The sequence below is a fragment of the Lynx canadensis genome, chromosome C1 (genome assembly GCF_007474595.2).
Source record: "Lynx canadensis isolate LIC74 chromosome C1, mLynCan4.pri.v2, whole genome shotgun sequence".
In the NCBI taxonomy this organism is placed as follows: domain Eukaryota; kingdom Metazoa; phylum Chordata; class Mammalia; order Carnivora; family Felidae; genus Lynx; species Lynx canadensis.
Window position 1 is genome coordinate 36,964,867 of NC_044310.1, and position 22,104 is coordinate 36,986,970.

Genomic DNA, 22,104 nt, shown 5'->3' on the forward strand with positions numbered 1-22,104 from the left:
TTTCTGCTAATAAAGTAATTTATGGTAGATGGGGCACCTGGGTGGCTCAGTTGGTTAAGCATCCAACTTCGGCTCAGGTCATGATCTCACAGGTTGTGAGTTTGTGCCCCACATCGGGCTCTGTGCTGACAGCCCAGAGCCTGGAGCCTGCTTTGGATTCTGTGTCTCCCTCTATCTCTGCCCCTTCCCCACTCATGTTCTCTCTCTCTCTCTCTCTCAAAAATAAATAAACATTAAAAAAAAAGATTTATGGTAGAGACCTTAGGCCACGCTGTATCATTTCCACCTCTGGAGAGACTGGAAAGATTGAGTAACTATGGTCATTCACATTCTCCATTCTTACATTACTGACTCCCAAGAAATAAATCCTGGACACCAAGGCTTAGGTGAGCTCCTTTGGTGGGCCATTCTTTGTATGTGTTGTCACATGTCATTGCTGGGAGAATCAAGTTCTGTTCATTGATTCCACTGGAAGAAGAGAGCATGAATCTCACTTCTAGTCTCTACCTGCCTTTTCCTTTGCTGATTTTTTTAAATTTTTTTTAACATTTATTTATTTTTGAGACAGAGGGAGACAGAGCATGAACAGGGGAGGGCCAGAGAGAGAGGGAGACACAGAATCTGAAACAGGCTCCAGGCTCTGAGCTGTCAGCACAGAGCCCGATGCGGGGCTGGAACTCACGGACCGTGAGATCATGACCTGAGCCGAAGTCAGACGCTTAACTGACCAAGCCACCCAGGCGCCCCTCCTTTGCTGATTTTAATGCATGTCCTTTCACCACAATAAACTGTAATGGTGAGTAGAATTGCTTTTCTAACATAGACCCAAACTACAAAAGTGCACTAAATAATTCTAGAATTTCCATTTCACTCTCTTTTTTTCATTTCACTCTTTTTTATAGATTAAATGATTTGATTCCATTTTTTCTTCTATATTCTAAAACTCATTAATCATAGTTATTTCAATATCTCTCTCTGGCCACTCAAAATCTGGATCATTCATGGGACTATTTCTGTTGTCTGAGGTTATTCTCCTTTGCTTTTTGATCAATTAGACTGTTTCCTGGCATTTCTACTGAGTGTTTATTAAATGAACAGTGTGTGCAATGAATTGTAGAGGCTCTGGTTGGTTCGCTAAAGAGTTAATTGTCTTTTGGAAGTCAAATAGTATATTGGCAACCTCATGATGCAGTTAGTGAGAAGTAGACAATTTGGACACAACATTTCCTTTCATTGTTTGTGGGTTGCTTTGCTTTATAATACTTGTAATTATACTGTACTTTTATTTTCTCTCTCTTCATTTCTCTCTACTTTAGAGTCTAAAGAAGCTGTAAAGCCGCCATAAAATTTGAGAATTAGGGACATGTAGAAAAAGGGACCAATAGACACCGATAGGCATTTTGTATGATGTGATCTTCATCTCTCTTTCCAGGACATATGTGAGAGGCTCATTACCCAGGACCCATATCTGAACTTCTTTGAACACATTTCCTAATGACCCTGGACACCATTATGAAGTGTGCCTTCAGTCACCAGGGTGGTGCCTAGGTGAACAGGTCAGTGACTAAAAGGGGCTAAACTCATTCGCCATCACCTATTTCATCCATTAGCATGCTGTCCCATCTTTTCTCTTCTAATATCTCCAAATTCTGCCTGGAAGCAGTGTTTAACAAAAGCAAAATCATCCCCCTTGGAAAGCACAATTTCCTGCATCACCATGCCTGGTTTATAAATTCAGCCATCAAAACCTCCATTTTAGGGATGCCGGGATAGTTCAGTCAGTTAAGCATGTGACTCTGATTTGGGCTTAGGTCATGATCTCATGGTTCCCGAGATCAAGTTCCAAGGGGGGTTCTGTACTGACAGCGTGGAGCCTGCTTGGACTCTTCTCTCTCTCTCTCTCTCTCTCTCTCTCTCTCTCTCTCTTTCCCCTGCTTGCTCTTTCTCTATAAAAATAAATAAACATTTTTTTAAAAACCTCCATTTTAATAAATATTCTCTAGTGGCCAGTGAGCACACAGGTTTGTCTTGGGCTTTGCATTGCCTGAAACTTGCATAAAACAACCAGTTGCCATAATGATGATACATAAATGCCAATGATGGATGCTTCTTCAGTGATGGTTGGACAAAAAGTAGCAGACAGGTGGTTCTCAAGAAATAAATGGTATCTGGGGCACCTGGGTGGCTCAGTTGGTTAAGCATCTGACTTCAGCTGAGGTCATGATCTCACCATTCATGAGTCCAAGCCCCACATCAGGCTTGGGCAGAGCTGGCTTCCTATCTTCTGTCTCCCTCTCTCTCTACCCCTTCCCCTCACACACTCTCTTTCCCCAAAATAAAATAAAACATTAGAGTTAAAAAAAAAGAAAAAGAAGAAGAAGTTCATCTGGGTGGCTCAGCCAGTTAAGCATCTGACTTCCACTAAGGTAATGATCTCATGGCTCATGGGTTAGAGCCCTGAGTGGCGCTCTGTGCTGACAGCTCAGAGCCTGGAACCTACTTCGGATTCTGTGCCCCCCCTCTTTTTGTGCCTCCCCTGCTCACATTCTGTCTCTCTCAAAAATAAATAAACACTTAAAAAAAATTAAAGAAATGGTAGCTAAACTTGAGGCAGAGTAGGGCCAGTTGTAGAATCCCAAACTCCTGAACTCCAGCCAGGTTTCTATCCATTAGGGCCACCCCCATGTCTCCTCAGGAATCCCCTGGAATCCCATCAATGGTCACTCCACTCAGACCCCCAGGCTGAGCAGACTCCTCTTTCTCAGGAAAAGGAGAGTTGCTGGTCCAGCACCCATCTTCCCAGGGACTGTTTAAGCTTTGCCATCTGGTGGCAATTCAAGATATTACAAGCAATAGGGAGCCGATAACAGGAACAGACATTTGCAAAAAGAAAGCACTGTATTTTGTGAATGAACTTCTGGAAAATGGGCTCAAAGCAAACTGGAATGTTCTCTATCCTCTTATGGTTTACACTGTGGTAGAACTGAGAAATGTAAATGGATTCAACCCTTAGGGAAACTAATAAAAAGCATGTGCCTTTCAAGAGCCTTAGAAATGTTCATGTTCTTTGATGGAGTCATTCCACTCCTGGGAGTTTATCCTAAGGAAGGGTTATTGCTTCAGGGCTTTGATGAAAAAGGCACAATGACTAGGGTCATCCAGATAGAGAGAAGTCAGAGTGCAGAGATCCATGGGAATAGCTGGAAACCAGACCTTTGGCCCCACTGCAGACTGAGCTGGGATATCAGGAACCTGTGGACGGAGAAAGAGACCTGGGAACGCGGTTTTCTGGGATGCACAGTTGGGTTTCAGAGACTGGGAGACTAGGCTGTTCTTTTCAGGCAAATGGGAGCCCACTGGACTCAGTTATCTGTCAACCAAGCCTAGGTCCGCCCAGCCCAGCTGGCTTGCAGACTAACTCCAGACCCTATTTGGTAAAGAAAGACCTTTGGGAAGAGGTAAAACCATTTTTAATACCCTCAACTGGGCCAGGTGAAAAGAGTGAGCATAGGGTGAGCAATAGCTGGTAGGCAGTGGGAATAGGTGGTGAGTGATTGGCAGATGGCTGTGCATGGTGACCGTAGACTACAGCATGCCAGGTCTTATGCCAGGGCCTTACAGTGGACTCTCACTACAAATATGAAGTAGATCCTCTTTTTAATGTCCATTTAAAGAAAAGAAAATGGAGTCCTAGAGAGGTGAAGCGATTTGCTCAAGGTCATGCAATAGATTTAATTGAGCTGGGACTAGCTGACATATTCAGCCCATTCCACAAACACCAACCACTTGCTCTGTGCAGGGACTGTGCCAGATGTCCTGGGGGTGTTCTGCCCTCCAGGAGCTCACAGACATAGAGCGTGGGGAGGGAAAGGGGTGTCAGAGAGCCATCCTGAGGGGACATGAGGCTGGCAGAAGGAAAACTATGAGCCCTGCACATGAACAACACAGGCACTAAGATGTGGAGCAGCGTGACAGGGGAGGGAACTGGAGAACTTCAAGAAGTGTAAAGTATGTGGCAAGAGGGGGAGACCGGAAGCTGGAGAGGTAGAAGGAAGCCAAGTCACAGAGGACCCTCAGTGTGGCCATCTACTGGCTGCTCAAGATATTGCGGGCACAACAGAAAGGAAAATTATAATGGCTGTTGCTTTGAGTATTTACTATATGCTTTCTGTACATATATTAACTCATTTACTTTTCACCACAACCCTATATGATGGGCATTGCACCCTAGATTTTCAGCTTCAGACACTGAGGTGCCTTTGTTATGAACTTGCCCAATATTACACTAATATAAAGTTGACAGGGAGGGATTTGCTCAGGGAAGTTTGGCTTCAAGCTCATGCCCATAACCATTAAGCGGCACCTGCCTGGAGCCATGGAGTTCGTCTCACAGGTGTAAAGGGCTGGGTCCCAGTTGGCTCTGTGTTTGGGACAAGTCTCTCTAGTGGTAGCGTGGAGGCTGGTTTGAGCATGCAGCAAGATTGAAAACAGGAACATAGGAAAAATGGCTGCAAACATCCAGGTGAGCTGGAGACCTGAAACAGGGGAGCTGGAGTGAGGCTGAAAGAGAGAAATCCGGTGTGAATCCTGTCGCTGTCTTGGGTGGATGAGTGGTGGTGCCACTAACAAGAACAGGGGACTCACGTTGGTGAAAGATCAGGATTCCACTTGGACCTGAAGCACCTAAGGAGTGGTGCAGGAGGCAAGTGGGTACCAGATGGAAGGGCTGATCTGGAAGTTGATACTTCATGGGCAGTAATGGGAATGAACTGAATGCATGAGATCCCCATGTCATTCTTTCAACAAACATGTACTGGAGACCCCCAGTTTTCTGGGCCTGTGCTGGACACTCAGACACTACAATAAACAAGACAGATGTGGTCTCTGCCTCACAGTTCCACGTTCACAGAGAGCAACGCCAATGACCCAACATGAACCAACAGGCCTGTGGGAACCTGGTGAACTGAGGACACGTGATCAGGAGCCAGGAGGCTGCAGAGAAAATGGCCATGATCCCATTATGTTGTGAGCAGAAGGATCACCTTGCAACAAGAAAATGGGACTCTAATGCACTTGGTGAGGGCAGTTCAGCAGTGCTGCAGCTGAAATTGAGGCTACAAAGTTGAGGAGCAGGTAGGAAGGATGGAGACAGAACCGGCAAATGTGGACCACTCTTCTTAGACACTTGAAGGGATCCCTTTCCACCTGCCCAGATGCATCTTTCCAAACGCAGTTAGCTCTGCAATGGCAAACACTGTTTTCTTCAGCTTCCGATGTCGCACACACACACACACACACACACACACACACTACAGAGAACTCTATGATAGGGGACAATTAGCAATGGACTTAAAGCCAAAAGACTAGGGGCACCTAGGCGGCTCAGTCAGTTAAGCATCCAACTCTTGATTTCAGGTCAAGTCATGATCTCACAGTTGGTTCGTGGGTTCGAGCCCCACATTGGGCTCTGCACTGACAGCACGGAGCCTGCTTGGGATTCTCTCTCTCCCTCTCTTTGCCCCTCCCCAGCTTCACTTCCCCTCTCTCTCTCTCTCAAAATAAATAAGTAAACTTAAAAAAAATTTTAAAAATAAAGTCAAAAGACCAGAGCCCAATACCAATAACTAGGCCAATGTCGCTAAAGCCACCCCCCTTTCTGTGTCTGCATTTTCTCCTCGAGAAAATGGGCCCAGTTATATCCACCTGGTAGGTGATAAGAATGAGGCTCCAATCAGAACGTGTCCTCTCTGCTATATAGTAACCCTCAGTTTCCATGTAAAAACCAGCAGTGCCACCACCATCACTGTGTTTGGATTTGAGGGAAGGCTCTTCCCGGTCTCTTGCTCCAGCTTGTTAGCTTTTGGGGTCTGGAAGATGCTTCCCTCAGCTTCTCCCCATCTCTCCCTCTCCTCCTCCCCCCTGACCCTTTCCCCACTTTGTCAGTACCTGTCCTCACCACCCCCATCCCACATGCCCAAGCTCGTGGCCAGAACCGGTCAAGAGTCTGGTTATTCATTTGCAAAGTCCATGTGCAGAACTGTACCGGCCTCAGCGATGCAGAACAAAGCCACATAACCAGCTCCATTATGCCGGTGCCTCCAGAAGTCCAGAAGGGCAGCTGGGTCCAGCATGTTCTGTACTCACTAGCCAGGCATGTACTCATTAGCTACCTCTCACCCCAATTCGGTACATGATCTCAGGCTTCAGATTCCACAGTACAATATTAGCAAACTGGGCTAAATCATTCTAAATATTTTGCTAGCTCTGACACACTGTGGTCTTGCATGCAATTCCTCATCCTGTAATGATAGTAGAAATAAAAACAACAGCTAACATTTATTGCACACTAAATGTGGGCTAGGCGCTACTCTATGTGTCTTACGTGCACCGTTTCTGTTAATCTTTACATCTGTTATTAGATAGATACCATTTACTGCCTCCAATTTTACAGATGAGTAAACTGAGCTTAGTGAGTTGCGTTCACTCATCCAAGATCTCTTGGTATTAAGTGTCCAAGCAGTGCCGTATCTAGGCTGCCTGATCCAGACCTGGGGTCTTAACCTCCCAGTGGGCATCCAACTGGAAAAGGCAAAATGTCTGGCTCAACTACTAACTGCTCACCTGAGCTTCAGACCTGAACTGTGTACCCACCTTGCCCTCTAGTCCATCCCCAGATTCCACTGCCAATAAATGCAACCTTACCCCCACATGCACTCTTGCCTGTCTCCTCCCTGGCACCTGCCATTCCCAGCGCCATTCACTAGCCTGTATGGTGCCTTTGTGAGAATTGGAAAAAACCACCCTTCCCTGCAGGCAGACACAGGCCCAAACCAGCTTGCAGGGCCCGATTAGTGGAGACACAGCCTGTATAACCCAGCGCAATGTCCCAGCCTCCCCCACCTTGCACCTTGCTCAGGACAATACTGGAACTTGTCCTTGACTTCTGTCTCTCACACTTTCTCATCTCTCTCTCTGTCTCTCTCTCACACACATCAAGCTTCCTCTTTTCTGCTTTTCCAGGGGGTCTCCCAGGAACATATCCAAGAACCTTTGTCATCCCTTGTCCTCTGGAGTAGCACCCCAGGGCAGAAGCCACTGGCCTCCTATACCATTTCTGAGAGAAAAGGATGTGTGTCATCAGGACGAAGCCCCCAAGAGCCTGGCCCCCACCAGTAGTGCTTACAACCTAAGGGACTCACAGTCTTGGCCTTTGGGACCACAAGGAGGGGAGCACTGGAGGCCGGTGCCCTTGAAGCCTACAGAAAGTTGAGGACGTTGCTGGCACAACCTGTGGGGGTGTGGGGTCCCTGGAGCCATGCCCTGGGAAAGCCTCCAGTACAGCAGTAAGGAGGAAGAGCCCTGCCTGACGCTCAAGTTCAAAAGCTCTGCTGAATCTCCCTTCCTGTTGAGTGTGCAGCCACCAGATGGCAGCCGAGGCTATACGCAGACAGACTTGGCTGGGTGGAGCATGGATGTTCAGGGGGGCTGGCTCATCACTGACCCCACAACCTCCAACCAGAAACCGTGAAAGAGTGAGTGCGTGTGTGTGTGCAGTGTGTCTGCACCTATACGGGCTGAAGGGTATGGACAGACATACACCTGGATGGAAAACTAGGCTTAGCCCCTTCCTTTGGGTTTCCTCAGCACACCTAGGGGTTCCCTTCCCCTGAGTCCAGCCCTGCCCAAGGTGCCGGTGATGCAGAGGGAAGTGACCCTGTTTCTGTGCTCGAGGAGCAACCAGGCCTCACAGTTAAACAGGTCACAGGGTGGTGTGTGCAGAAATGGCTGGAAAGACCCAGGGGAATGCCCAGCCCCGGGGTGGGGAAGGACTTTCTGCTGCGCCTAGGGGGCTTTCTGGCAAATGACAGCTGCAATAATAGCATATATTATCTCTGTTTCCTCCCAGCAGCCCTGCAGGGAAGACACAACAGAACCAATCCTACTGGCAAGCCAGTGGGCACTAAAGGTGCTAGGCGGTCCACAAGCAGTGAGGAACAGAGATGGAATTTGAACCAGAGTCTGCATGATTCTCAAGCTCAAGCTCTTGGCCGCTGTGTGTACTTCTGGGGACTAGAAATGGAGAGGACACCCAGCTGGGGGCTCCAGGCCCTAGGACAGACTTGGAGGGGGATAGATGCCTCCCACATTGGTCCCAGAGCAGGTTCTGACAGCTTCAACTGTGTGGTTCACCTGTGAACTTGGTTCAAGGGGACAAGACAGTGTGTGTGTGTGTGTGTGTGTGTGTGTGTGTGTGTGTGACTAGGGTCACTCCTGGAGTGCCACTCTGCATCCCCAACCCCACCTGTACCCTAAGCTGGGGGAGGAATCCCTGGTGAGCAGTAGTCTTGATCTGATGGCTCCTGTATTTCTACTCATGTTACACTGAGCGTAAGGGAAGCAATCTTGAAAATCATTCCAACCACCTGGCACTCTGTCCCATAACGGGTGACACTCGAGATAGATTTCCTCAGACTTTTTTTTTTGACACCAACTCCAGACTGAAAGTTCCTCTTCCAGTCTAATTGAAGTAAGCAGTGTTGCCATCTACCTTCAACTCTGAAGTTCCTGGGCGGAGCCTTAAGTGGCTGAGCTTCATGTAACCTATAATGTAACCCTGTGAAATTCACACGTTTTAGGTAGAGAAGGAAAAAGAAAGGTGCAAGCCCTGTTCCAGGAAGCAGGAGGAGCAAGAAGGCCCTATAGCAGTAGGAGAATCTCCTGGTCTCCCTGCCAGGGCCTGGGCAACCTGGGCTTTCGGCCCAGAGAGCAGGTGGACAGATCAGCGGTAGATGGCGCCACACTGAGAGGTGAAACTCCAGTGAGGGAGGGCAAGGGACTTGCCCCAGCCAAGGGATAGGCACCAAGGAAGCCTGGCAGGTGGGGCCCGCGGGGGAAGAGGCAACACAGGGAACCTCCTGGAAACAGAGAAAGGATGCAAGGGGAGAGAGGAGCCGGTGTGCACTAGCTCAGGTGGAAGAAGGAGACGGAAGAGACAGGAAGATGGAGATAAAAGCAGAGGCCAAGAGGTGCACTCATAAAGAGAAACAGAGATGGATAAAGGCGGGGTGGGGGGGGCGGGGCAAAAAAGGAGACCAGGACTGGGTGGGAGAAAAGGGTGGGGAAGGAGCAGGAAGTCGTGAAGACATAAGGGCCTCGGCGCGGGGGGGGGGCCTGCCGGGCCAGCCCGCCGCTCCAGTCCCTCCCCTTATCTGTCACTCAAGGCGATCAGAATCCCCTCCCCCCGGGGCTGGCCGGGGGAGCTCGCCTCCCAACCTGCCCCAGCCCAGAGGCTCCCTTCCCCAGGCCCCCTGATCGCCGCCCCCTGGGACTGGCTGTGCAGCCCCGATAGATGGTGGGGGGCCCAGCTGGTGTGTTATCAGCCTCCTCCAGGAGCAAGCCTGAGCCACTCAGCGGCTGCCAGCCTGAGATTAGGCCCCGGAGGGTCATTAAGCACCGCCCTGGCCCGGGCCCAGCCTCCTTTCCCTCCCTCATCTGGCCAGGCTGGCAGGTGGGAACCGGCGATAAGGACTGGGGGCTCTGGGGCCGGCAGCCCCATGCCCCCTGCCCTCTGCCAGGGCAAGAACATGGGGTGGGGGAAGGTCAGTGCCAGCGCGACACCTGCAAGGACCCCAGGGTTCCCACCATCCTGGTCCTTCCACCATGGAGAGGGGGCTAGGGAGCCTCCCAAAGAGGCCAAGGCAGGGAGAGGGTGGCCTGCCCCAGGAACCTGGCAGGACAGCGACGGCCAACTGCCACGGGCTCCTGCTGGGAAGCCTCACAGGTGAGAGGGGCGGGGCTTCACTTGCTGAGCATTGGCAGGGCGCTTGTGGGGCCGGTTCTGAACCCACCTTCCACCCCTCAGGGACAAGGGGCGGGGGCGGGGAAGGAACGGAGCTTCCTGCCAGAAGAATGCAGGCAGCCAAAAGGTTCAGACCAAGGAGGCTAGAAAGGAAGAAGGGGGTGTTTGTGCCTTAGCAGAGGCCCTCAAGTAACCTCCATCTCTCCTTCAGGAATAGGCTGGTCTGGCTGCCCCCCTGGTTCTGCCCTCTGATCTAGTCAGGGAGGACTTCCTAGACAAAAAAGAACCTTGGCAGGGCCAAGAAAAAGGAATATGCAGAGTTTAAACTGACAGAGGTGGGTAAGAAGGCATCTGTCTACATGAGCACAGCCACAATTCTCTGAGCTTCAGCTCAGAGAAGGAAGGCAGCTTGTCCTGAGTCACACAGCAGGCAAGGGGTAGGACTGCCGTCCCTCTGCTCAGGGCTCTTCCCACTGCTGCAGGCTGCAAACTAGACCTCCGTGTGGTGAGAAAGGCTAATTCAGATTTCAGATGGATCTCTCCCTGAGTATCTGGCTGAAGCCTTTGAACAGCAAGGCAATGGCTGAAATGGTGAAGCTAGGGGGCTGTGATGGGTTGAGACAGCTGGCAGAGGGAGATCTTTGGGACAAGGTGGACTGCCTCCTACCCTCTAGCCCCACTCCTCTAGATCTGGGAGTGCTCCTGGGTGGGTCTCAGGTTGTCACCCACCTGCCCCCGACTCTGCCTGTTCCCATAAGAATGACAGTCACAGGGATGAGGGGCCTCCAGGGTCAGCCAGCCTGCTAAGTACACCTCCTCCCCTGACTCCCTCCTGCTTCATTCTCCTGGGGACCCAGTTCCCTGACTCCACCCCCACCCAGAACTAGGAGTCAGTGGCACTTGTGAGGATGATTTTACTCCAGCTCTGTGGCAAGACTGGCCAAACTGTCCCCAGAGGGGAAGCTCAGCTCAGAGAGGACTATAGCTCTCTCAAAGTCACATAGTAAGCCGGCAGGGGACAGGCACTCAAAGCTGGGCTTCCTGAGTCCTAGCCCAAGACTCTTGGAGCTTGCTAGAGCTGGCTGGATGAGGGATGAGTGAACCGCCAGCAATCAGGCCACATGGAGAATAGGATAGGGAAGGGGAATGCTGCTGCACCAAGAAGGGCCCAGAATCACAGTTGTTAAGAGCAGGTCAGGGGAGGGGTGCTGGCAGGAGGGTCTCTACAAGGGGTAGAGTGGCTGAGCTTCCTAGCCCCATGGGCTTCTCAGAGAGGGCTTCCTGGATAATCCTCCAAAGTCACCATGACAGTGGCTTTGGAAGGTGATTGTCATGATTCAGAAAGCAAGACTGGGCCTGGCTGTAAACCTGAGGGGCTCTTTCTGAGCCCTGGGAGCATCAGGCCTGGAAATATGAAACATCTTTATTTCACAGAAATAAGAGGCATTTCCAAGGTTAGAGGAAGACGGTATGAGGCAAGGCAGGAGGTGATGAGCTGACTGTCCTCTTCAGAAGGGTCTTCTGAATTGAATTGGGTAGGAGACCTCCTAGGAAACCCCCCAGAGCCATAGCTGAGCCCTAACCTGGATACAGCCTGAGCTTCGACTTTGGCTGGTGACCACTCCAGAGAAGGTGGGCAGTGTGGAGTTGGAAGAGTCGGCCCCTTACTGTAGATTCCTACACAGAGAAGGAGCGGCTTGAGTGGTGATCTGGGCATCCATCACAGGCACCTGGGCTCACAGCTGGGGCCCACAGGCAAGCGGGGGTCACATGGGGGTGCTTCGGACCCTGCCCTCCTCCTCGGGGATATTTTCATAGGCATTCTGGTGCTCGTTGGACCTGAAAGAGGATGACAGGGGTCACCACCCATTCCATCCCATCCCCTTCTCCCTGCCTTATCCTGCACTGGTGACAGCAGTATCTTCCAGAATAAATAATCCTTGAGTGCCAGAAGGGGTTCCCCTGCCCACATCTGGCCCCAGGTGCACCTGAGACTGGAGACCTCTCAGCACCCCTTCCTGAGCCCCATCTCTCTCCTACACTGAGCCCTTCCCCCACTGGGCCCCCACTGAGCAACCCCCTCATGGAGTCCACCTCCATACTGAGCTGCCTCCCCTACTCACCCCTCTCTCCACATTGAGTGCCCCCGACTCATCCCTTCAGAGTCACCTTCCCCCACTGCACTCCTCCCTATGAATCCCAGTCTGCCTGTGAGCTGCTCCCCCTACCCGTCCCTACCCCCTTATTGGGCCCTCTCCCCAGCTGAGCCTCAGGTCCCCAAGGAGCCCTGCACCCTCACAAAGCCCCCATTGCCACCTCCCTGAGCTCCTCTCTTCACTGAGCCCTTCCCCACATGAGTCCTCCTCCTTCCCTGCCCTCCCACCTTCTAGCCCCCTCCCACCCCTCAGAAGCATCTGGTCCTTCTGGAGCGCAGGGTGGTTACCCTGTACCATCATCTCACCTGAAGCTGGCCGCCATCGAGGAGTACCTTCCATCTGTTCCTACCAGGATTCCATCTGCCTTGTTTCCAACGGTCATGACTGTGTTCATGGGCTCCCTATGGATGGGGCTCATCAGTAGGGCTCCCTAGGTCCCTACCCTCTTTGTTCTCCCTCCTCCCCCTTGCCTAATCAGGCCTTTCTAGGCTCTGGTTCTCACGAGTCCAAGAGCAGTGGCTGGCCCTGGGCAGAAGCCCTTCTCTCCAGTAGGGGCCCTGCCAGTGGCCTGATTCTGGCCCCACTCCATGGGCCTTCCCACCGTTCTCCCTGCTCCAAGGTGGGGGCCTCAGGTCCCAGTCCAAGATTTGCAAAAGATGTATCCAAGGCCTCACACTTTGTGCAATTTTCCTTCTGGCCTCAGCTCAAGACCCAACAGGATTTAGTGTCTGCCCAGATTTCCACAGGGCTTTCCCCAGGGAATTAGGTACAGACATGGTCAACTTCCACTGAAGGCACAGCTTGGATCAGTTGAAAAAAAATAACATTTCTGACAAAAAGTTCCTGGCCTCTTATTCCAGTTTAAACCCAGTGACTGTGGCCTCTGCTCCTGCCTACCTGAAACTATTCTTACATGGGTCACGGGGACTCTTACTGCTTCTTGTCCTTCCTTGGACACCCCACAAGCACCTCAGACTTAGTATGTCTCAAATTAAACTCAGCAGTTGCCCCCAGATCTGCCTCTTATGCTCCGTCTCCATAAGTGGTACTATGTGAAGCCTGGACGCATCCTTGTCCTTCCTTCCTCCTGCCCCCTGCCGTCCCCATCCACCAACTTCTGGGGACCAGACCCCTAGACAGCCGCCAGACATGGCGCCTCTCTATCCCCTCTGCTCCCTCCAGAGTCCAGACTCTCTCCTGACCTCATGCTCTCAGCCCCCTGCCCTGCCCTTCTCACCTGCAGACTGGCCCCTACCCCACGCATGCACCACGGGGCAGCCAGAGTGCCTGTGCTCAGGCCAACTCTCATCCCAGGACCAGCGTACAAGCTCTCCCCGGATTCCCACTGCACGAAAGATAAAGCCCACAGTTTGGGGTATAGGTGTACGAGGGTCTGCCAGGCCCGGGCCCTGCCTACCTTGCCAGTCTATCTCAGGCCTCCCATCCTTCTCTCTACGCATGACTGCTCGTGTTCCTGCAGTGGGCTGTACAGGGCCTTGGCTAGCACCCTGGCACCAGGCCCTTCCGTGGGAGCTACTGGCAGGTGCAGCCTTATTCCAGGATCGGCCAGCACAGAGTGGACTGGATTTCAGCCCACCCCCCTCGACCTCAGTGTCCTGCACTTTGGACCCCTGGTGGCCTCGATGCCCTCTTCCATCAGCTGCAATGCTCTTCCCGTGCTACTCTATCCTGAGAGGCGCTCCTCTGCATTCTTTAGGCTTCAGAATAAACATGCAATTGGAAGCCTTCTTGGACTACCATCCCCGGCCCCCCAGACCAGGGCAGGCCCAGCACTGCAGTCTGCTCTCCCTTTTACCATTGGTACTTGCACTGGGATCAAGGGATCACTGACCCTGAAGAAAGATGGAGCCTTTCTTCCCAGAGATTTTCACAACCCCCATCACAGGCTAAGCCAGTGTCCTGACTCTACAGATAGAAACACTGAGACCTTGAGAAGAGAAGACATTGTCCCCAAAGCTCGCAGAACCGTGGAGGCCAACAGAGCCATGTCTGGGGGCCGGCGAGCCCGAGCGCCAGTCCTAGAGAACTTGGGCCTCAGTGTCACTTCTGCACAGTGACAGGACTGGACTCCGGGTCTCCGAGGCCCTCCTCACCACTACTAGAGCAGTAGCGGTGGTCCTGGGGCCTGCCCTGCCTGCCCAGCCCAGACCCCAGCACCCCCGCAGCACTCACGGCTCTTCCTGGCACCAGAAGTGGTTGACAGCAAAGGCAATTGCGACCAGGACCAGGAACACAGCCACAGCGATTAAGCCCTGCATCCAGGGCTGCAGGTTCCCCAGGCCTGGAAAGAGGGGAGCAGGGATGCTGCAGCAGGCTCGGCAGCAGTGGGGGCTGCAAGTGCAGAATGGAAGAGGGGGGGAGGGGGAGGGGAGCAAGGGCTAGAGCCTGTGTCACAGGCCATCAGCCTGCTGCCAGGACCAGAAGAGACATTCTGAGGCAGCAGGGCTGGCAAGGAGGACCGACCTGACCCCACTGAGCTAAAGTAAGGGATGATGGGGGGTGGGGGGGGCGGTGGTGGCGGGGCACCTGAATGGCTATCAGTTAAGCTTCCCGCTTCAGCTCAGGTCATGAGCTCTGCGTGGACATTGGGCTCTGCGCTGACAGTGCAGAGCCTGCTTGGGATTCTCTTTCTCTCTGTCTCTCTCTGTCTCAAAATAAATAAATAAACTTTAAAACAAAAAAAAGGGACGATGGTTGGAAAACAAGAATTCGAAGAAGAAATGAGGAGCCAAGGAGGGACAGCCCAGAGCCTCCACCTATCCCTCCATGTGAGTCACATGCAGGACGCCCTACAAGTGTCTGGGCCCCAAGGACCAAAGAGCAGCCCTCTGGATGGCCGGCCTGGGCCTTGCCAGCTGAGGGTATCTCCCCATCTCCCTGTGAGAGGGCGGGTCTGGCATCTGGAAGATCCTGTTCTGTAATGACTTTGCTCTGATACTAGGTAGGGGGTGGGAGTGTGGGACAGGCAAGACTGCTCAGCCAGGGGTGCCGGGGTGCCTGAGAGATGGCGGGGACAGAACACCTTTGGAAAGGCAAAGCAGAAGGGCAAGTTCTCCTCCAGGTCGTGGGGCCCAGGTAGAAAGCTTCAAAAGCTGCTCCCTTTCTGTCTTCTCCAGCTGGATGCCTCTGGGACTAGGCCAGAGACCAGGTTGAGGCCCCATCCATCTACCTTTTTTTCTTCTTTTTAATTTTTTTTATATTTATTTTTGAGAGAGAAAGAGAATGAACATGAGCAGGGAGGGGAAGAGAGAGAAGGATATAGAGGATGTGAAGCAGGCTCTGTGTTGGCAGCAGAGAGCCTGATGTGGGACTCGAAGTCTTGAACCGTGAGATCATGACCTGAACTGAAGTCGGATGCTTAACCCACTGAGTCACCCAGGTGCCCCCCACCTTCTCTATCTTTTGACCCTTGACCTTCGACACCACCTTTAACCCTCATGGTTTCCCAGAATCTCTGCCCTCAGTCACTGGCTGCCCCAAAGGGCTCTCCCCTCCCCCAGGCATGACTGTGTTCCATGAGCCTGAGGGAGCTTGACCCTGCAGAGGACAGACATGCAGTCGCAGGCAGGTCTCAGGAGGGGACAGAGGCCAGCAGGAGGCTCCCGAAGGGTCTTGCCTCCAGGCTAAAACACATGCATCGCTAGTGTCATCCTGTACTTTGAGGGGCCCAGGCTGGGCATCAAAAACCTCACTCGGCCTCACTCTCACTCAAAAGTCCTTCCTTGAGTCTACCTTAAAGCTCTCCTGCTGCAGCGAAGGCCCTGCCTCCTCTCTGAGCCTAGTAGGTACTGGGGACAAAGGAGGGATCTGGGAACTCTCTGGCCTGTCGCCAGGTCAGTGTGGTTATCTTGACTTCCATACTTGCCAAAAAGCAGTGCTTTGGCTTCATTGTTTGCCCAAGAAACAATGGTTCCTCAGGTCAGTGACTAGGCCTCAAGCCCTGGGAGGCCCCTCCCTGCCTCCTCCAGACCCTTCAGCCAACTCCCTCCAGACACACAGGGAACTCCGGTCCCTGCTTCTCCTTCCAGGTGGCTCTGAAGTGAACATGTAGCACAAGGGTCAGAACCTGGAGACAGAGGTGATCTGAGTTCTGTCCCCGCAGGAGGACTCAACCATCCTCCCTTCGGCCTCAAACTTTCACTTTGATTAAGTTCTTCTTTCCAGCTTATCTCTCAAGTCAGGCAAAATACCCTGAGGGCAAAGCGTCTCCAAAGGAAACCAAAACTACCCTCTCAAGCAATCAGGACTGCCCTGAGCCAGCAAGACCTCTGTGATTGACCCCAAGACAAAGACCTGACCTTCACTGCCCACCTGCAGGTACCCACCCACCTTTGTCCCACATTTTCCTTACATAAACCTGGAAGTCTTTTCTCCACTTTAGGGATAGCCTTTGAGACTCTGGTCCACCGTCTTCCTGGTGTCGGCCTCACTGAAATAAATCCCTTTCCTGTTTCCCCACCACTCGTCTCTCCGCCTTTGGATTTTGTCAGTGGTGAGTGGCAAACCTGGTCTGGGCCCCTGGAGCCAGGAGCTCCTGCACCCTGGCTACATCCCTTCTTGCTCTGCTGTGTGATTCACACAAGTTACTCGACCCCTCTGATCTTGTTTCTAAGAGGGCTGCCAAGACTGCAAGGCAGAAGGGAAGTAGACGTGCATGCGAGCTCAGGGCTCCTACAAGGGAGGGGTACTCTGGAAACATCTTTGCCGGTCCTCTCTGGACCCAAATCCCACCTGCTGAGTCCCCCACACTTCCAGATCTCAGGGTGTGGCTCCTCACTGGTGTGAAACTTTCCTGCACCCCAGCCCTGGCAGCAGCCCTGGGAAGTAGGCAGGGCAAGTTTACAGTCCTCGTATTATGGATGAGAAAACTGAGTCTCAAAGAGGGCCAGTGATTTTCTCCAGGCTACAAGACATAGGCAGAGCTGGACAAATCTCAGGTACGCGGTGGGGACCACACTGGGGCACTGTCCTCTTCCCAAGCCCAGGAAGCAGGCCCCGGACAACACTGCCCCTCCCCTGGAACAAGCCTGCCATTTGGGGGGTTGCTTGGGCCCCTCCCTCCTTCCTTGTAGCCCCTGACCCCCTGTCCTCAGGACCCTGCCATCTCTAAGGCAATTCCTGCTCCTAGATCTTGGGTCTCAACTCCTCTAGGTCTCTAGTCCCCACCCCCCACCTCCCCACCCTGCATTCCTCACTCGTGGAAAACAAGTCCCAGACAGAAGCCTTGCTCAGAGATCTCTGCCTTTGGAGGTTCCTCCAGTGAGCCCAATCCCTGCTTCTCCTTCCCAACTGTATGTGTCCAGGGTGGTGAGGGAGGCCAGAGGACCACCCCATCCTCTGCTGGGTTTCCACCACCCAGCCCAGCCCTCCTCGCCACAGCCACCACGGCAGGCCCAGTCCCACGCTACCTTGCTGACAGCTGGCGGGTGGCACTGCCGTGAACAGGCCCAGAATGAGCAGGATGAGGGCCGACATGGCTGCAGGAAGCTTCTGGGCCTTCTCTCTGGCTGCTGGTATCTGGGCTCCTGGAGCTGCCGTGGGGTCTGTCTGTGTCTGCCTGAGATCAGCCCAGGCTTAGTCTGGCCCTGGAGAAGAGGCGCAAGTAAGGAAGGCGGCGAGGGAGGAAGGAGGGGAGGTGGAGAGAAACCGCCCTCCCTCCCATGGTAATGAGCTTCCAGGCCTGGCCTCCCCTGGCCGGTGCCCTGCCCACTCAAGCTGGCATTCGAGGTCATCTTTCAGAGGCTGGGTAAGAAAGCAGGTCTGAGGACCAGGGAGACAGGAAGAGAGTTGGTGCCTCACCTCCAAGCCCCCGGCCTCCCCAGTTTTTGTGTCTGCTTTCCCCCTTCCTGGCAGCAGGGCTGGGCTCTGGGGAAAGGAGTGACACATTACTGCTCCTGCGGGCGGGGCATCTTGGAAGGCTGACAGTGGGATTAAGAAATCTGTTGTCTGGCTGCTCGGCAGGAGCTTGGGGAAAACCCCAGTGGCTAGGGAAAGGTCAAAGCTGACCCTCCCCCTCAGCCTGGTCTATTTCCTGTTCTCCCCCTCACCTGTCTCTACTCAGCCCAACCAGACCAAGGGGCTCCAGTCTTGGGACTCAGTCTTGGCTTCTGTCCCTCCATCCCTGGCCTAACTCAGTAGCTCTATAATCCACCCTCCCCCATGGGGACCATGACAGTGGGCCTGAAGGTCCCAGTCCCCAGCCTTCCCTACCCAACCCAGCTGTCCTGGCCCAGTTCAGCTTTCCTCTTGGCCCCACATGTGGTACCTGGAAGCTGGATGGAACCTCCCTGTGACAAGGTCAAGGCTCGGTCAGAGGCCTCTATACACACCTTCTGACCCACCCCCACCCAACACAGGGAGACTAGCGGGTGAACACAGCCCTGCCATGGAGGCAAAGAAAGGACACCCCCAAGTGGAAAGATCCAATAGAAGTCCCAGAAGCCCTGGGCATTCAAACCGCAGGGTCACGTGGAGTCCGTCTGACCCTCCAGCTAAGGAACTAAGAATGACCCAAGTACCTGTCCAGGCCCGGGACCAAAGGTCATGCTGGGTCTCCTTGCCTTACCCCTTCCCAGGAGTACAGGAAACCAGAGATGCTGAGAGTCTCACTCCACAGACACCAAGAACGGAGGACCCAGCACACCAGGGCAATGCCTCAGAGGGAGTGTCCCCAGAAGGCCCTCCACAGTCTCCCTGCCCAGAAGCCACCAAGCCGCTGCTCACAGGACCTCATGGGCAATCCTTTCTATAGCAAGATGGTTCTGCCAGGGGCAGCAGTCACGTGTTCTGCCACATCCCTACTTCCTGTGTCTACACATTCAAGCACAGCAGGTACCACCATCATCCAAAGATGGGGTGACGCAGGTGGTCTGAGGGAATTCAGCTCGGACTTGAATGATACATCCATATATGTCCTGTTCTCCCTCCCTAACCCCAACTTGGAGTCCTCAGAATCTTCTGGCACAAAGTTTGGCTAGAGTAGTCACCTTTCGTGTTAATGAATAGCTAGGGAATCACTGATCGGTATGCAAGGAATGGGGTTGAATTTAATAAACATCAGGATATTTTCTTGGAGAGTTTTAAGCAGAGGAGTCATGTGGCCAGATCTGCATTTGAGAAAACTTCTCTGGCCCGGGGGGGGGGGGGGGGTGGAGATTGAAAGGGAATGCAAGGGCTGGAGAAAGGGGAGAAAGGGCTGCTGGATGGCCACACACCCAGGGCCCGGGCTGCACCAGGGCAGCCTCGGTGCATCTGAGCCCTCTAGGAGATGGGGTGGATAAGGCGTGGCTTCTGAACACATGACTAGCTGGGGATGGCCGGTGAGGGACAAGGATTTGCCCAGGGTGATGCCTGGTGTCTCAGAGACCCTAGCAAGTTTCAGAAGAGGTGGGGGGATGATGGGCTGCAGGCTCAGATGTATTGTGGTGCCTGTGGATCCTCCATAAGGAAACATCCAGAAGGCAGCAGGATCTTGAGTCTGGCGTAGAGAGCTAGATCTGGGAGCCATGTGTGGCACAGCACTGGTAACTGAGGCACAGGAACACATGGTCACCCCAGGGTGTGTGTGCGCGCGTGTGTGTGTGTGTGTGTGGTGTGTATGGTGTGTGTGGTGTGTGGATGTGTGTGTGGATGTGTGTTGTGTATGAGTGTGTGGCGTATGTGGTGTGTGTGTGTGGTGTGTATGTGTGTGGTGCGTGTGCATGTGTGCGTGTGGTATGTGTGTGGTGTATATGTATGTGTGCATGTGTGCGGTGTATGGGTATGTGTGTGTGGTGTTTGTGGGGTGTGGTGTGTATGTGTTTGTGTGGTGTGTATGTATGTGTGTGATGTGTGGCAAATATATGTTATGTGTATATGTGTATGTGGTGTGTGTGTGTGTGTGTGCAGGGGAAAGGAGAGAAGCCAGGGACCAGGACACAGCCGCAGTGATAAGCGTCTGTAAAAAGGAAGGTTAGAGCAGGTTAGAGCAGGAGGAAGAAATCTCAGAAGAATGAGGTGTCCCAGAAATCCAGAAGGAGAGAGCCAGTAAGAGCCGGGCAGGGAAGTCACTGTAGTGACCCCCCCTCCAAGGAGTTTCCCCCAAAAGGAGCCCAGCCTCTCCCATTGGTCCCCAGGTCTCATGTCCTGCTTCCCTCACCCAAGCATTCCCCCCTTCCCTAAAGAATCCAGGAAAGGACAAGGACTCCCAGGGCCCTGTTTTTGGGTGGGGGGGGGGAAGGGGATGAGCAGGAAGGACATCAGGTGACCAACGGGAGGAAAACACACCTCCCAGGTCAAAGTCCCAAGCTTTAGAGCAAAACAAGTTGTTCCGGAAGAGGGGGGTGTGGGTGGACATTTGGCTTTGAGGCTGGTCTCTGCTGTCTGGGCGTCCTCATCCAGCTGAGGGGGGATCATCTCCCCAGCTGCATGGACACAGCCCTGGGTCCCCATGGTAACAAATTGGTCCCCCTGCTGGTCTGGTGTGGCCCCAAGATCTAGACTCAGGCCTCAGCAACTCCACAAGACTGGACGCTGTGTCCTCATCTCTGAGCTGCTGCTCCATCAACACTCAGTTCCTCCCTCGGGGTCCCAGCCCAGCTCTGCCACCATGAATCATCAGGCCCCTTGGACCAGTCCTCCATCCAGCATCCAGCTACGCCTTGTGTGATTCACCCGTTAGAAACATCCAAGTGGGCCTAGACTTTCCAGCCATCCCGCCTGCCATTGTAGTTGTTGCCAGCAGGTGGCAGAGTCCAGCTCCAATCCCTGCCAGGTTGGGAAGGACAGGGAGGGGGCCAGTTTGCCAGGGGAGATTCTGCAATTTCCCCTTCTTTCGGGCCCCCTCACTTCCGCCCCCTTTTGGGGGTGGTTTGGAGGAAGGGAGGGTGGACACTGACATGTAAACAGTCAGCCAAGCTGGGAACAGTGCCCATGGCATGCTCAGGGCTGTGCCGTAGAGAAGCACAGACCACTAAATTGTTAAGGAAGCCATCCTGGAGGAGGTGATGCTAGGAAGGAAAAAGGTTAGCTGTATCATTGGACCAAGCAGAAAGGCAGCCCCAGAGAGAGGAGAGAGCTGAGAGCAGAGAGAGGACAAGCATGGAGACACATTGGTGAAGGGTATCTGCTCTTAAGATAATATGCAAACTTTAGGGGTGCCAGGTGGCTCAGTCGGCTGAACGTTGGACTTCGGCTCAGGTCATGATCTCACAGTTCGTGAGTTCAAGCCCCACATTGGGCTCTCTGCTGTCAGCATGGAGCCTGCTTTGGATCCTCTGTCATTCTCTCTCTCTGCACCTCTCTGGCTCATTCTCTCTCTCTCTCTCTCTCTCTCTCTCTCTCTCTCTCTCACAAACAAACATTAAAAAGAAGAAGAAGAAGAAGAATGAAGGCAACAGGGGCTCCTGGCTGGTTTAGTACAGTGTGTGACTCTTAATCTCAGGGTTGTGAGTTTGAGCCCCATGCTGGGTGATGAGATTCCCTAAAGGTAAAAAATTCTTAAAAAGAAAAAAAGAATGAAGGTAACAAAGCACAGTCCCTCTGTGATATTTCCATATTACCACACACCATTGTTGCAGGTATCTGGATATATCCCTTATGCTCATCACTATTCGAAGCATATCAGTCATTGGACTGACTGCCACTAGATCTTACTGTCTAATACATTATCAGACTATAAGTAAGTTACTCTTTTGCAAACTTGCATTTTTAATATTCTAACAACTACATTTCGATATGATTGGTTTCCTTTTTTTTTAATTTTTTTAATGTTTTTTTCTGAGACAGAGAGAGACAGAGCATGAGTGGGGGAGGGGCAGAGGTGGGGGGGGGGACACAGAATCCAAAGCAGGTTCCAGGCTCCGAGCTGTCAGTGCAGAGCCTGACGCGGGGCTCAAACTCATAGACCTCGAGATCATGACCTGAGCCGAAGCCGGACACTCAACCGGCTGAGCCACCCAGGCACCCTGGTTTCCTTTTATTTTACACATTTCAGTCCACAGGCTGCACCAGACCACTCAAGGGTTTCACGGCACCAAAGAGGTTAAGGAGTCGTGACTCACAGGAGCCTAGGGCAGGTCTGTTCAAAGCAGTGCCATGTGATCTCAAGGTCAGACCTGAAGAAAGATTGGCACTTTCTGGACAGGGGCT

At 52.8% G+C, this 22,104-nt stretch overlaps 1 protein-coding gene across 2 annotated transcripts; it reads right to left on the minus strand.

The window, feature by feature from the left end:
* Window positions 1-11,202: 11,202 nt before the first annotated feature.
* PDZK1IP1 (PDZK1 interacting protein 1) lies at window positions 11,203-17,880 on the minus strand. 2 transcript variants are annotated; one of them, XM_030326574.2, is made up of 5 exons: window positions 17,776-17,835; window positions 17,385-17,561; window positions 14,149-14,257; window positions 12,261-12,356; window positions 11,203-11,638 (listed from the first exon to the last, which is right to left on the minus strand). In XM_030326574.2, exons 2-5 carry the CDS (start codon window positions 17,449-17,451, stop codon window positions 11,566-11,568), a joined length of 345 nt encoding a protein of 114 aa, XP_030182434.1. In that variant the 5' UTR covers window positions 17,452-17,561; window positions 17,776-17,835; the 3' UTR covers window positions 11,203-11,565. The 2 variants fall into 2 exon arrangements, with proteins under 2 accessions (XP_030182434.1, XP_030182436.1); XM_030326576.1 differs by lacking the exons at window positions 12,261-12,356; window positions 14,149-14,257 and having other exon boundaries at window positions 17,776-17,880.
* Window positions 17,881-22,104: the final 4,224 nt, after the last annotated feature.

Excerpts from the sequence above, each read along its gene's own strand:
- PDZK1IP1 (XM_030326574.2), bottom strand. The coding sequence starts at position 17,451 with ATGTCGGCCCTCATCCTGCTCATTCTGGGCCTGTTCACGGCAGTGCCA. Across the intron at positions 12,357-14,148 it reads TTCTGGTGCCAGGAAGAGCC|GGAGCCCATGAACACAGTCA; the intron begins GTGAGTGCTGCG and ends CCCCATCCATAG. Across the intron at positions 11,639-12,260 it reads TCGATGGCGGCCAGCTTCAG|GTCCAACGAGCACCAGAATG; the intron begins GTGAGATGATGG and ends ATCCTCTTTCAG.